At 46.7% G+C, this 14,864-nt stretch overlaps 1 protein-coding gene across 1 annotated transcript; it reads right to left on the bottom strand.

The window, feature by feature from the left end:
• Positions 1 to 2,200: 2,200 nt before the first annotated feature.
• Positions 2,201 to 13,753, bottom strand: LOC129702401 (antigen WC1.1-like). Its single transcript, XM_055644178.1, has 10 exons — positions 13,666 to 13,753; positions 11,326 to 11,640; positions 10,496 to 10,810; positions 9,514 to 9,831; positions 9,351 to 9,419; positions 8,536 to 8,853; positions 8,379 to 8,419; positions 5,883 to 5,994; positions 4,235 to 4,342; positions 2,201 to 2,917 (listed from the first exon to the last, which is right to left on the bottom strand). Exons 1-10 carry the CDS (start codon positions 13,751 to 13,753, stop codon positions 2,811 to 2,813), a joined length of 1,791 nt encoding a protein of 596 aa, XP_055500153.1. The 3' UTR covers positions 2,201 to 2,810.
• Between the last annotated feature and the right edge of the window lie 1,111 nt (positions 13,754 to 14,864).

Genomic DNA, 14,864 nt, shown 5'->3' with positions numbered 1-14,864 from the left:
AACATACACTTATGGGATGGAGATGAATGGACAGTACCCAAGCTTATGGGAGGACCGTTCTGAAACAAAACGTTGATGATGCCGGTTGCTATTCGCAGGCATTGTGCTCTTTAAACAGAGTCAATGGTGGGGAGTGTGGTCTGTTTGATGGATTGGTGACAACTACATGCCGGCAATTTCTTGCAGTCTTGGGCACAGCTGGTCCACGACAGATCCTTGGTAACATTAACACAAAGGAAGTTGAAGCTCTCAACCATTTGCAGACTTAGAGTCTTTTAAATCCAGATATTTCTGGTGAACAGACAGATGGAGTTTAAATCCCGGAAGTGTATTGGACTTTGGGAAGTAGAACATCAAATCAAATCAAATCAAATCAACCTTTATTGTCATCATGCAAAGCAACAGTTGTACAGTGCAAAATGAGAAGACGTTTCCCAGGGAATACCGGAGCATCGCACATGAAACTTAAAACATTTCACACATAATAACAATAAAAACAATCCAGTCCCTGATGAAACAGTATCAATAGTTAAAAGCAGGTAAAACAGCAACATTAAAATACAGTTAAACCAATCATTAAAATGTCCAGGGCAGCTGATTTGAGTGGCCAGTGCCAGAGTTATTAAAATGTCAGTGCAAAGCCGCAGAATCAGGTGACTGTGAGTACAGAGTGACTGTTTAGCAGCCTCACAGCCTGTGGCAGGAAACTGTTTAGCAGTCTTGTAGTCCGGGCTTTGATGCTACGGTATCTCTTGCCTAATGGCATGGCAGGAGATCCAGGTGTGTGTGGAGTGGGTGCAGTTTGTCCTTAGCTATTCTCGGAGCTTTTTTCAGACAGCGGCTCTGGAACAGTTCTTGTACCGAGCGTCAGGGGAATGTACACAATTAATTAAATGAACCTTGACAGCATCATGTACAGATGGATATTGGGATCCAAGTCCATAACTCCCTGGCTGTGACAACACTAGATACAGTGAGAAATAGGGCATGGAGCATTCTTGCCTTCATTGGGCGTTGAATATAAGAGTCAGGCAGTCATGTTGCATCTTCATAAAAGGTGCATCTGTTGTATTCTATGGAGATCTGGTCACCTCATTTCAGTAAGAATGTACAGGCTTTGGAAAGGAAGAAAAGGATGTCCAGAATGAAGCACAGATTAGGGGTTAATTGCTTTGCGGAGAGGTTGGACAAATTTGGATTATCGTCTCTGGAGAGGCGAAGGCTGAGGGGAGACCTAATAGAACTCTATCTAATTATGAGAGGCATGGATAGGGTAGATTGGCTGAACATTTTCCCCCAAGGTCAGAGGTCATTACTTAAAGGAAAAGAATAGGGACAGAAGTTTAGGGGTAATATGAGGGGGAACTTCTTTACGCAGAGAGTGGTGGCGGTGTGGAATGAGCTCCCAGTGGAAGTGGTGGAGGCAGGTTCATTGGTATCATTTAAAAATAAATTGGATAGGCATATGGATGAGAAGGGAATGGAGGGTTATGGTACGAGTGCAGGCAGGTGGGACTAAGGGGAAAAAATTGTTCGGCACGGACTTGTAGGGCCGAGATGGCCAGTTTCCGTGCTGTAATTGTTATATGGTTATATCTGGTTATAAGAGGAGGGAGGGATACATCACAGATGTGCGGGCATGTTTTACACACATGGTGTGATGGGCCCATGCAACCTGCTGCCGAGGGTTCTGGTGGAAATATTTACATTGGTGGCATTTAGGAGGCCTTTGGATAGGCAAGTGAATACGCAGTGAATAAAGGGACCTGGATCACTTGCAGGCAGAGGGTATTACATTAGATTTGGCATCATGATCATGTTCGGCAAAGATATTGCTGCTGTACTCTGCTATTCTATCTTCTATTCCCACATGCCAGGTGTTGGTGAAATGGTGCTTCCAATTGATCCATCGGCGGTGGGCTGTGCTCAAATGAAGATTGCCGATGTCACGATGACTGTAGGATTGAGGAGATCCGGGGCCCTTCCTGCTTTTGTGGTCTATGCTCTGTGGGCAAGCAGATGATAGATAGGTTAATAATGCTTTGATCATGGCTTGATCGCGAATGTAACATTAGTGTGCGCTAAGTATACACACAGCACTTTAATTTAGATAAGCGATATAGCATGGAAACAGCCCGTTAGCCCACCAGGTACACGCCTACCATGGCACCAGTTCCCGTTAGCTTTCCCATGAGTTCTATAGTATACCACTTAGAAACATAGAAAATAGGTGCAGGATTAGGCCATTCGGCCCTTCGAGCCTGCACCGCCATTCAATATGTTCATGGCTGATCATCCAACTCAGTGTCCCGTACCTGCCTTCTCTCCATACCCCCTGATCCCTTTTGCCACAAGGGCCACATCTAACTCCCTCTTGAATATAGCCAATGAACTGGCCTCAACTACCTTCTGTGGCAGAGAATTCCACAGATTCACCACTCTCTGTGTAAAAAATGATTTTCTCATCTCGGTCCTAAAATACTTCCTTCTTAACCTTAAACTGTGACCCCTAGTTCTGGACTTGTTCATTCACACCCACACATTAGGGGCAAATACACATAGGTCAAATATTCTACAAATCCACGTGCCTTTGGTATGTGGGTGGAAACCCGAGAACCTGCACGGAGCCCACGCGGTCACAGGGAGAATGTGCAAACTCCATACAGACAGCATCCAAGGTCAGGATCGAACCCTGGTCTCTGACATTAATTCAGCTCACCGCTTCGTCACGTTGTCGCCCATTGAATGAAGAGCCTGGTTCTCATTGCCTGAAAGAATGTGAGGAAGGAAATGGCATTGCTTCAGCTCACCTAGATGGAGCGATCCCTGTGGCCACTTTCACACAACGTTGACACGTTATCTCCACGCTCGTCACTGCCCACACTGTTTACATCATCATCGCTGTCATGAAATGAATCTGGAAGTGGGGAAAGTGATGTTCACTGAATGTGAAAATTCAACATGACTTTACATTTGAATGTTGACACGTGTCAACTCGCCTCGACTTCTTTAGAAGGTTCAGATTCAGATTCAGATTCAATTTTAATTGTCATTGTCAGTGTACAGTACAGAGAGAACGAAATGCATTTAGCATCTCCCTTGAAGAGCGACATAGCAAACGATTTGAATTTAAAAAAATAATAAGTGTGGGGGGGGGTGATTGGCAGTCACCGAGGTACGTTGTTGAGTAGAGTGACAGCCGCCGGAAAGAAGCTGTTCCTCGACCTGCTGGTTCGGCAACGGAGAGACCTGTAGCGCCTCCCGGATGGTAGGAGGGTAAACAGTCCATGGTTGGGGGAGAGCAGTCCTTGGCGATGCTGAGCGCCCTCCGCAGACAGCGCTTGCTTTGGACAGTCTCAATGGAGGGGAGCGTGGAAGGTTCCACATGTCCCCAACAACTCTCTCCAATGTCTACAGATGCGCCGAGCAAAGCATTTTACCGGGATGTATCACCGCTTGGTTTGGGAACAGCTCCACCAAAGACAGCAAGAAATTGCAGCGAATTGTGGACGCAGCCCAGACCATGACACAAACCAACCTCCCTTCCATTATAGACAATAGGCGCAGGAGCAGGTCATTCGGCCCTTCGAGCCAGCACCGCCATTCAATGGTGTCATGGCTGACCATCTAAAATCAGTATCCCGTTCCTTGATTCCTTTAGCCGAGAGCTAAATCTAACTCACTCTGTGGCAGAGAATTGCACAGATTCACAACTCTCTGGTTGTAAAGGTTGTTCCTCATCCCATGCTGCCTGCCCCGCTGAGTTACTCCAGCATTTTGTGTCTATCTTCTATTTGAAGCAGCATCTGCGTTTCTTTCCGACAGATAGTGGAAACTTACTCACTTAAGGAACGTAGTATTGATGGATGGTTGCTGACCCAAAACAATAACATCACACCAGGGTGAATAGTCCACACATGGGGTGGTCATCTCAGCTAACCTGGCTCTTATTTACGGGATCGCACGTTAATGCGAGTCTGTATGTAGCTGGAAGGATGCGCAAGTGACAGTTTCCACACGAGAGAATCACCTTTGCCCAGAGTGAAGAATCCAGGAACTATTGTAAGTCTGTCAGCGCGTACCACGCTCTGACAACACGCTTTTCGTCCAGTTCGCTTCCTCATAATAGCGACGGGATTGTCCTCCATGTCCCGTTAGTACATCAACAATTACAATGGTCAATGAGGAGATGACGTAGCTGTGCAGTACAGACAGCATCAAATAGAAAACAAACCTGAACCATCGGTTGGGACAATGTATTCTCCATGTGGAATATCCTCAATCTCTTCATATACAGCTTGGTACATATCAGCGCGGGAGTCCCATGAGCCAATGGCAACGCCTGTAAGAGAGCGGACGCGGTGATTACAATCTGTGTTATATGATCTGTCTTATTATCTAAACGGTGGCCGATTGGGAAACGGGGAGATGCAGCGAGACCTGGGTGTCATGGTACACCAGTCATTGAAGGTAGGCATGCAGGTGCAGCAGGCAGTAAAGAAAGCGAATGGCATGTTGGCCTTCATAGCAAGAGGATTTGAGTATAGGAGCAGGGAGGTTCTACTGCAGTTGTATAGGGTCTTGGTGAGACCACACCTGGAGTATTGCGTGCAGTTTTGGTCTCCAAATCTGAGGAAGGACATTATTGCCATAGAGGGAGTGCAGAGAAGGTTCACCAGACTGATTCCTGGGATGTCAGGACTGTCTTATGAAGAAAGACTGGATAGACTTGGTTTATACTCTCTAGAGTTTAGGAGATTGAGAGGGGATCTTATAGAAACTTACAAAATTCTTAAGGGGTTGGACAGGCTAGATGCAGGAAGAGTGTTTCCGATGTTGGGGAAGTCCAGGACAAGGGGTCACAGCTTAAGGATAAGGGGGAAATCCTTTAAAACCGAGATGAGGAGAACTTTTTTCACACAGAGAGTGGTGAATCTCTGGAACTCTCTGCCACAGAGGGTAGTTGAGGCCAGTTCATTGGCTATATTTAAGAGGGAGTTAGATGTGGCCCTTGTGGCCAAGGGGATCAGAGGGTATGGAGAAAAGGCAGGTACGGGATACTGAGTTGGATGATCAGCCATGATCATATTAAATGGCGGTGCAGGCTCGAAGGGCCGAATGGCCTACTCCTGCACCTAATTTCTATGTTTCTATGTTTCTATGATACATGTTTATCATCTCATAGTCTGAATATGATTTGAAATCATGGCGAAGGTGAAGTATAATCTTTAGATCGGTTCAATATGAAACGGTGTTCCGGTGAGCGCGATGTGCGCGCCTCAATTTCCCCTCAACCCCTCGAGGCTTTGGGAACAATGTTTATAGGTCGTTTAGCAACAGTAAAAACGCAAGGCAATAGACGATAGACAATAGGTGCAGGAGTAGGCCATTCGGCCCTTCGAGCCAGCACCACCATTCAATGTGATTATGGCTGATCATCCCCAATCAGTACCCCGTTCCTGCCTTCTCCCCATATCCCCTGACTCCACTATCATTAAGAGCCCTATCTAGCTCTCTCTTGAAAGTATCCAGAGAACCGGCCTCCACTCTGGAGAATTCCACAGACTCTGTGAGAAAAAGTGTTTCCTCGTCTCCGTTCTAAATGGCTTACCCGTTATTGTTAAACTGTGGCCCCTGGTTCTGGACTCCCCCAACATCGGGAACAAGGCACGTTCTTTGAAGCGACATTTGGTGGAATTTAACGGGGCTTTTTGTGTTGAGGTGGGAGCGTGGGTTTCACGGTGCTCTGGCCAATATCAACTACTCGCCGCTTTCAATATCGGTCAAATATTGCGCGCACTTCATTGAACGCGGGGATGAGGTTGCGGAAGAATATACTGGTGACCGGGTGCAGCGGCGCAACATGACGGATAACGCCTCACCTCTTCTTGCTTGCTTCCTCCGCGTTACCAGATACAAGGCGATGAACCCAGAGACGAACAGAACCCCCAACACAACACAGGCCATCACGGGAATGGTGAAGATCTTTCGTCCCTGTTCACAATAATAATGTGGTAGACCATCGTAAGACAAACGTAGTCGGGTTGTTCTATCCAGACAGTTAGAGCATTCATCAGTCGAGTGGCCCGTCGAACAGAGAGTGGGAATGCAGTCATAATGAGATGAATGAAATCAGTTTTGTAAATATCGGTGGGGAGCAACTGAACTTTGTTGCCTCCCACCACAGTGAAGAATGTTGTGGTGGATGTTTGTGTTAAATCCTATTGTGTATTGTGTGTTCTTTTTAAGTGTATCGCTGCTGGCAAATTCATTTCACTGCATGTGATGTGGGTGTGACGAATACAATTGACATTGACTTTGACTTTAAACCTTTGGCTCAAGGGACTGGGGGTGGGGGTGGGGGTGGGAGACCGCCGAAGGGAGAGCAGCAGCACCAGTACTCCGGAATGCCGTGTCAATAGACAATAGGTGCAGGACTAGGCATTTTAGGAAAGCAGACTATTATCTAAATGGTGGCTGACTAGGAAAAGGGGAGATGCAGCGAGACCTGGGTGTCATGGTACACCAGCCATTGAAAGTAGGCATGCAGGTGCAGCAGGCAGTGAAGAAAGCGAATGGTATGTTAGCTTTCATAGCAAAAGGATTTGAGTATATGAGCAGGGACGTTCTACTGCAGTTGTACAGGGTCTTGGTGAGACCACACCTGGAGTATTGCGTACAGTTTTGGTCTCCAAATCTGAGGAAGGACATTATTGCCATAGAGGGAGTGCAGAGAAGATTCGCCAGACTGATTCCTGGGATGTCAGGACTGTCTTATGAAGAAAGACTGGATAGACTTGGTTTATACTCTCTAGAATTTAGGAGATTGAGAGGGGATCTGATAGAAACTTACAAAATTCTTAAGGGGTTGGACAGGCTAGATGCAGGAAGATTGCTCCCGATGTTGGGGAAGTCCAGGACAAGGGGTCACAGCTTAAGGATAAGGGGGGAATCCTTTAAAACCGAGTTGAGAAGATTTATTTTTCACACAGAGAGTGGTGAATCTCTGGAACTCTCTGGCACAGAGGGTAGTCGAGGCCAGTTCATTGGCTATATTTAAGAGGGAGTTAGATGTGGCCCTTGTGGCTAAGGGGATCGGAGGGTATGGAGAGAAGGCAGGTACGGGATACTGGGTTGGATGATCAGCCATGATCATATTGAATGGCGGTGCAGGCTCGAAGGGCCGAATGGCCTACTCCTGCACCTAATTTCTATGTTTCTATGTTCTATGTTTCTATTCGGCCCTTCGAGCCCGTCTGAGCCACAGCCTGGAAGGGAAAAGTCAGACCAAGTCACCGTGATTGGTGACCTGTTAATTTGTGGAACAGAGGATTCTGTGGCAGGAAACCGGACTTAAGGAGAGTGTTGTGTCTCCCTGGTGCACGAGTCCAAATGGTTGCAGAACATTCACAGGGGAGAGGGGAGCAGCTGGAAGTCGCTGTGCACATCTGTACAAAAGACATAGGTAGGGAAATGGATGCCATGATGTAGTTTTACAGGTTCGGCTGCAGTTGGAAAGTTGCACTTCATGTCTCTCCATTATAGGAATAATGCGGATGCATTGTAGAGTGTGCAGAAGAAGTTTCCCAGAATGTTGCCTGGATTATGGACGATTAACTCGAGGGGGGGGGGGGGGGGGGGGGGGGGGGGGGGGGTTAAAGGAGATGTATGAAGGCAACGATTCTGCCAGAAGGTCGTAAATGTCTGGAACGCACGGCTAGGATTGGTGGTTGAGAGAGTAATGATAGTGGCATCTACCATATTATTGATAGGTACACAGATATGCATTGATATTAATTATGTGCAGTTACATAGCAGTTGGTTTTGGCTCCTATTGGCCAAGACATTGGTGGGCGAAAGGCCTGCCCATGTGCTGTACTGTTCTATGTTCTATCTTATGAATTAATGAATTCATGAATACGTTTTTTTTAAATGAATGAACAAGATTGTTGGCAAAGTGTGTACATATACAAGGAATCATGTACAAGGGGCAGGGAGGAACATTCTTTTCCCCCAGAGATGCTGCCTCATCAGCCGAGGTGCTCCAGCATGTTGTGTCCATCTTTGGTATAGACCAGTATCTACAGTTCTTTGTTTCCACATTCCCAAATATTTGTCTTGTCTATTGCACTAGAGAAGAGTCAATGACTCTATGACTCAATAAAACGCGGCGTGGCACATGCTGTGTGTCTCACTCGTGCACCCCAACATTTGATGGGATAATCCTGGTATAAATAGTGACCGAAATGAATGGGGTTTGATGGAATTATGTGAATTACGAGGAGCGCGATAATGTTGGATAATGTTCCGAGAAATATTATGAAACCCATGACAACATAGAGGGTTAATAAAAATAATCTAATATTACCAACACTTACAGAACGCGATGAAGAATAGTCACGAGGAGACAACTCCGGATCTGTGGAGACGACGACAGAAACATGGTCAGATCTTTATTCCACAATATCTGCAAAATCCATACAATATATTTTAAAACAGCCAAATGCCGCGGAAGCAGATAGAGGAGATTCTCACCGGAACAAACCACACCGGCATCTTCCTTGTGAGTGCAGTCGTTCTGACCCGGCGGCGAGGAAAGGCAGTCGGAGAGAAAGGATTCACTGCCCGTGCATTTCACCTCATCCAGCCAGATCACCCCGTCACCCTGACCAAAGGCGCCCCCGACCGGGGCCGACAGAGCGGGGCCGCAGCGCATCTGCCTGCAGACAACATGAGCGTCCGCCTTGTCCCAAGAGTCATCGCACACCGTGGCCCAGCTGTTATTGGTGAATATTTCCACCCTCCCCGCGCAGCTGCTCTCAGCTCCAACCAGGCGCAACTCCTGACCGGGTTCTAGCAAAGAGAATCAAATATTATATATTTAGTGCCAAAACAGCCAAACAGATTCAGGTAAACATTACAACAGGTAAACATTATGTGTAGGAAAGAACTGCAGATGCCGCTTTAAATCGAAGGTAGACACAAATTGCAGGAGTAACTCAGCGGGATAGGCAGCATCTCTGGAGAGAACGAATGGGTGACATTTCGGTCGACGCCCTTCTTCAGTCGACCCAAAACATCGCCCATTCCTCCTCTCCACAGATGCTGCCTGTCCCGCTGAGTTACTCCAGCATTTTGTTCGATTTCAAACAGTCGACCCAAAACGTCACCCATTCCATCTCTCCAGAGATGTTGTCCGGGAACATTATGTACCTGCTGGGGAGGGAGATTGCAACCTTCACGTGGTCCGCCCTGTTTCGACCAATGCAATTAACCCAATCTAATAAGATCAAATAGAACAGGTTGTCCCACAACTTTAGGCTGTTCACGTCATAGGGAATAAGAAGTACCTGGTGAACGGGCATGCGCAGTTGGGGATTCTGTGAAACAGTCCTTTGGTCTCTCTGGCACGTTGGTGTCTGTGGAGAATGCAAATGGTTTAATTTAATTCAGAGGACATCATTATTTGAAATGGCGAACGCCGCGCGCACGCTGAGGTGCTCGTGGTTTTACCTGAACAAATAACTCCAGTGTCCATCGAATGTCTGCAGTCGTGAACATCACTCGGGTTGGCCGGGCACTCCCAAAGCGACGACTCGTGCGACCCACACGCCATTCCATTGAACCAAATGGAACCCGATCCCGATCCGAATTGCTGAGTGCCGAATCGAATACGCTGCAGGGGTCCGCATTGTAACTGTTTACACATCAATACGGCATCCATTGAGGTCACGTGTACCGAGCACACAGTTCCCCAGGAACCATTATAGAACACTTCCACTCGACCCGCACAGTCATGGCCTCCGTTCACCAGTCGAATATCTTTGTGCTCTGGCCACCAAACGGGAAATACATGTTAGCCTCGGACCACGTTCACTTACGTTTTCACATTGTGTATCATATTTGGCAGCGTCTGTGTTAACGGATTATCATCAATTGTTACTGACATGTTATCTGGAGCGGAACACTGGCCGTTCATTTCACTGCCTCCTTGATTTTAACAAGGGTAAGGAACAACTGCTAGAGTCAAGTTGGAATGTCATTGAATGAACCAAGACATCCTGACCTGGTGATACTTATGGTGCTTTAGACAACATGTAGTGTGGGGGTGTGTGTGGGGGGAGGGGGGGGGGGGGGGGCAGGAGAGTGCGCTCGTGATTTCTGGTCTATTGAGAATGCGCATTTCTATATCGGACACTACCTGTTCAATGTCAACATCTATGGACCCTAGGGAAGCAAGATGCCTAGAAGGAAGAAGTTAACAAAGCTGTCGTTTATTAAGCTGAGGACTGGGAGAACGGTTTGGGAACAAATGTTTGTATCATCTTGTTCCCTTGGGGGGGAAGGCAGGAACGGGGTACTGATTGGGGATGATCAGCCATGATCACATTGAATGGCAGTGCTGGCTCGAAGGGCCGAAAGGCCTACTCCTGCACCTGTTGTCTATTGTCTATTGACGTCAAGGCAACACTTCACAAGAAGATTGCAAGTTTACCCGAACACATGACCATCACGTCCTCTTTGTGAGCGCAGTCATGTTCACCCCAAGGTGCTGAGGGACAGTCCCAGAGAAAAGACTCGTCACCCGTACACGTCACTTCATCCAACCAAATCGCCCCAGAGCCTTGTCCGCAATCACTAGAACGTTTGGTCTTCAGGGCATTCCCGCAACCTAGTTGTCTACAAACCACATCTGCGTCAGCCTGATCCCATGAATCGTCACAGACTGAGCCCCAAACTCCAGCGTAATACACCTCCACTCGTCCCGCACACGGACTCCCTCCGTCGGCCAGTCGTAACTTTTTGTGACCTGTTGGACAGCAAATAAAAACTTCCAGCAGGATTTTCTCGTATTGGTCAAGTCAAGAGCTCCTCATTCTTTGGTCACATGTCAACTCTGTTTATTTGTAGATGACCAATAATGGCCTCAGAACATCTAGAAATACACAACGGTGTTAAGGCGCTGGTCGAGTGAGGACAGAGGGGGTTGTGGTGGATGGGAGTGGACACACAGACACAGAGTGGACACACAGCCAACCACGGAGAGGGTTAGAGAATAGGGTAGAGGGAGCGGGTGGTGGGTGGAACAGCGATGTGGACATTGGGCGGGATCAATGCAAGGAAGGGGGGGTCAGAGATGGGTGGAGGGCGGTTGAGGAGGGAGGGAGGAGCGGGGAGAATTGGCAATGGAGGAGGAAGGAACGAGTGGTTGGGAATATAATTATTTCCCAATTGTTATTGAATAGAAGGAGAGACTCATGGGAATATGCTCAAAGATCTTGAGATTACCCTCCAAATTGAACCACATGTAAATGAATGATTTACCTGAACACAGAACCCCAACCCCGCCGCTATCATTGGCAAATGAGGGAGATGTCGTCAAGTTGCACTTCCGGAGCTGCGACACGTTTCCGTTACAGTGAACTCCACTGACAAAGAGAGGCAAGTGACTCTCTCCGTATTGTGAAGAATTAGAAGCAGACAGCGCTTCACCACAGTCTAGTTCGTTGCAGACCACGTTGGCGTCATGAAGGTCCCACTGAATGTCCTGTACTCTCCCCCAACGTTTGTTGTGATAAATCTCCACGGTCCCATCACAGCGGCTCCCTCCGTTCGTCAGTCGCGGAGTCCAACTTTCATCTGATGAACAAGGGTCCAGAGAGTCAAGAGTGTTTTATTGTCCCAGATAGAACGATGCAATTCTTACTTCCGGCAGCGCAACTCAATATGTAAACATAGAAGGATGAGAGGGCATCTGAAGGATGAGAGGGTATCTCATTGAAACATATAAGATTGTTAAGGGCTTGGATACGCTAGAGGCAGGAAACATATTCCCGATGTTGGGGGAGTCCAGAACCAGGGGCCACAGTTTAAGAACAAGGAGTAAGCCATTTAGAACGAGGAAACACTTTTTCTCACAGAGAGTGGTGAGTCTGTGGAATTCTCTGCCTCAGGGGGGCAGTGGAGACAGGTTCTCTGGATGCTTTCAAGAGAGAGCTAGATAGGGCTCTTAAAATTAGGAGAGTCAGGAGATATGGGGCGAAGGCAGGAAAGGGGTGCTGATTGGGGATGATCAGCCATGATCACATTGAATGGCGGTGCTGGCTCGAAAGGCCGAATGGCCTACTCCTGCACCTATTGTCTATTGTCTATTGGCTATAACAACCAAAGTTAAAACTAGGCTGAAATAACTCGCAAAAGGAATTCTAGTCATTAAAGTTCATAATAATAATAATTCGATTTGTGTTATGAGACCACGAGGCGGAATAGATCGCGTCAAGTGAAGATTAGATACACCGGGGTAGAAAAATAATTTGCAAACATGTCTTCAGGGAAGAGTTGAAGATTCTTCATGAAACACTCCATGATGAACGCACTGCGGGAATTACAAAGGAATGGATGAATCAACATTCCAGCAGGAATATTGAAGACTAGCTGCCAGGGCTAGTTGTGCTCCAGCCAAATGGTCCAAACATCCTGCTGGGCTAGAATCTACATGATAATGTGTATAGTCCGTAAATTAGACCGGCAACAAGGTGCGCTGGTAACGTCAATGGACCTCAACTGGTAAATAGACCAATTGCTGGGCTCACACTTCACACACATGAAGATGTCTCAGTTGTGATCATTATCCCAGTCCCAACCTGTCACTGTCGCCGGACTGACCCGGACCCAACCATTTCCAGTTGTTTCCTCCGCTATTTTCCAAACAACCTATGTTGGAATGTGAGCGCGTAAATGGCGATTTTTTTTTTTTAAATAGCAAAACATTATTTTCTATCGTTCACTTAAATCAATGAAGCATTTCATTGTCAGTCCACCGGAAATGCCGAATGTACATTTGTTAATGTGAGCAGGTGCTCAGGTAATCTAGTCTCCATTTACCTCACGATATCACAATCTACTGCAGAGACAAGGGAAAGGGCTCCAGGCCCAGTAAACACCCCGATTTGAGTTGCCCGTTCCAAACAACAAGCTGGTTTGCTTTGGAACAAGATCCCCGATTGGTGATTGTAATATTCTAAATTCGGACTGCATAGCAACATGGCGTGGCGACGCTTCATCGGAATGACCGTGTAAACATAGAAACATAGAAACATAGAAAATAGGTGCAGGAGTAGGCCATTCGGCCCTTCGAGCCTGCACCGCCATTCAATATGATCATGGCTGATCATCCAACTCGGTATCCTGTACCTGCCTTCTCTCCATACCCCCTGATCCCTTTAGCCACAAGGGCCACATTTAACTCCCTCTTAAATATAGCCAATGTACTGGTCTCAACTACCTTCTGTGGCAGAGAATTCCAGAGATTCACCACTCTCTGTGTGAATTTCCTTTTCTCATATCGGTCCTAAAAGACTTCCCCCCCTTATCCTTAAACTGTGAGCCCTTGTTCTGGACTTCCCCAACATCGGGAACAATCTTCTTGCATCTAGCCTGTCCAACCCCTTAAGAATTTTATAAGTTTCTATAAGGTCCCCCCTCAATCTTCTAAATTTTAGCGAGTACAAGCCGAGTCTATCCAGTCTTTCTTCATATGAAAGTGCTGTCACCCTAGGAACATGTCTGGTGAACCTTCTCTGTACTCCCTCTATGGCAAGAGGAGTAATCTCAAGACATTGGCGAACGATCAATATTGTACAGTTCAGGGGCAGGCGAATTAACAGATGTGTTCGTGGAATGCGAGCGGGAATGCAAGGTTTGCATCGGCCGGCGTATTGTGGCCGACATGTATATGGTGGACCGAGGCCATATTTGCGTGTTATCTCAGTGTACTTTCCCCAGAGGCAAAGTTCGTTTCTTAAAAGCAGACAACAACAAACTGGCTAAAGGTGAACCAAGCCAATCATTAATCGATCATCAGCTGGGAGTGGCGGGAAGTACAATGTTGCCAGTCTGTCCCCGGGCTCACAAAACAAAGAGGAATTAGTTTAGTTAGACATTTTTCTTATCAATAAAACACACCTGCCAAGTATGAATATGGCACGATTGAAAGATTCTGTAGCCTTTCAGAATACAGAGTAAAAGCTGGGTCCAAACCAAGCTCATCCAACAACAAGTTATTACTTATCTCTGCAGCGTCAGCTATTTTTCCAATCTTCCTTCTTTATGGCCTTGAACGAATCACATGTTATTACTGCAGGCTGCCATCTTCATGTCTTTATTAAAAAGACAACCTGTCCTCCATATTGTGTTCCATAAGATTTTGTAAATATATTAGATTTGACTATTAGCTCTTTCACCAGGACCCACCTGAACAGGTGACACCGACGTCATTTGCATGTGAGCAGTGGAACTGTTGACCGGATGAAATGGGGCAATCCCAGATCCGTGACTCGTTCCCCCTGCACATGTACTTCCGTTTCCAGGTTTGCCCGCTTCCTTTCCCAAAGTGAGCTCTTCTGTGGATTGCCGTCACTACTCCGCACTTCAGGTGTTCACACACAACAGCAGCATCTTCCAAATCAAAGTGATCGTCGCACAAGGTGCCCCACGCAGGTCCTTGTTGGATTTCTATCCGTCCGGAGCATCGACCATCCCCAGATACGAGTCTCAGATTCTTGTAATCTATATAGTGAAAAGCACCGTGATTGTAAAATGCATGTCACTATAATTATATGCCACCAGCCAACCCCACCACGCCCCCTTCGCTCCAAAATATTCAGATGAAAACCTATGTGGAAAAAATCTATTTGCCACTGTCTGTAAATGTCCCTGATGCTCACAGACAGAAGCGCTGGAAATATATTTAAATAATTTGTATTCTGTAACAGATTAATCAATTAAACTTTACAACGATACATTATTTACCGATAGGACATGTACATGCCCTAAATAATGGAAACTGAAGCGAACAGTTAAAA

Source organism: Leucoraja erinacea, chromosome 12 (genome assembly GCF_028641065.1).
Source record: "Leucoraja erinacea ecotype New England chromosome 12, Leri_hhj_1, whole genome shotgun sequence".
In the NCBI taxonomy this organism is placed as follows: Eukaryota; Metazoa; Chordata; class Chondrichthyes; order Rajiformes; family Rajidae; genus Leucoraja; species Leucoraja erinaceus.
Note: the sequence above shows the minus strand (reverse complement) of the source record. Positions and strands in the feature narration are given on the sequence as shown.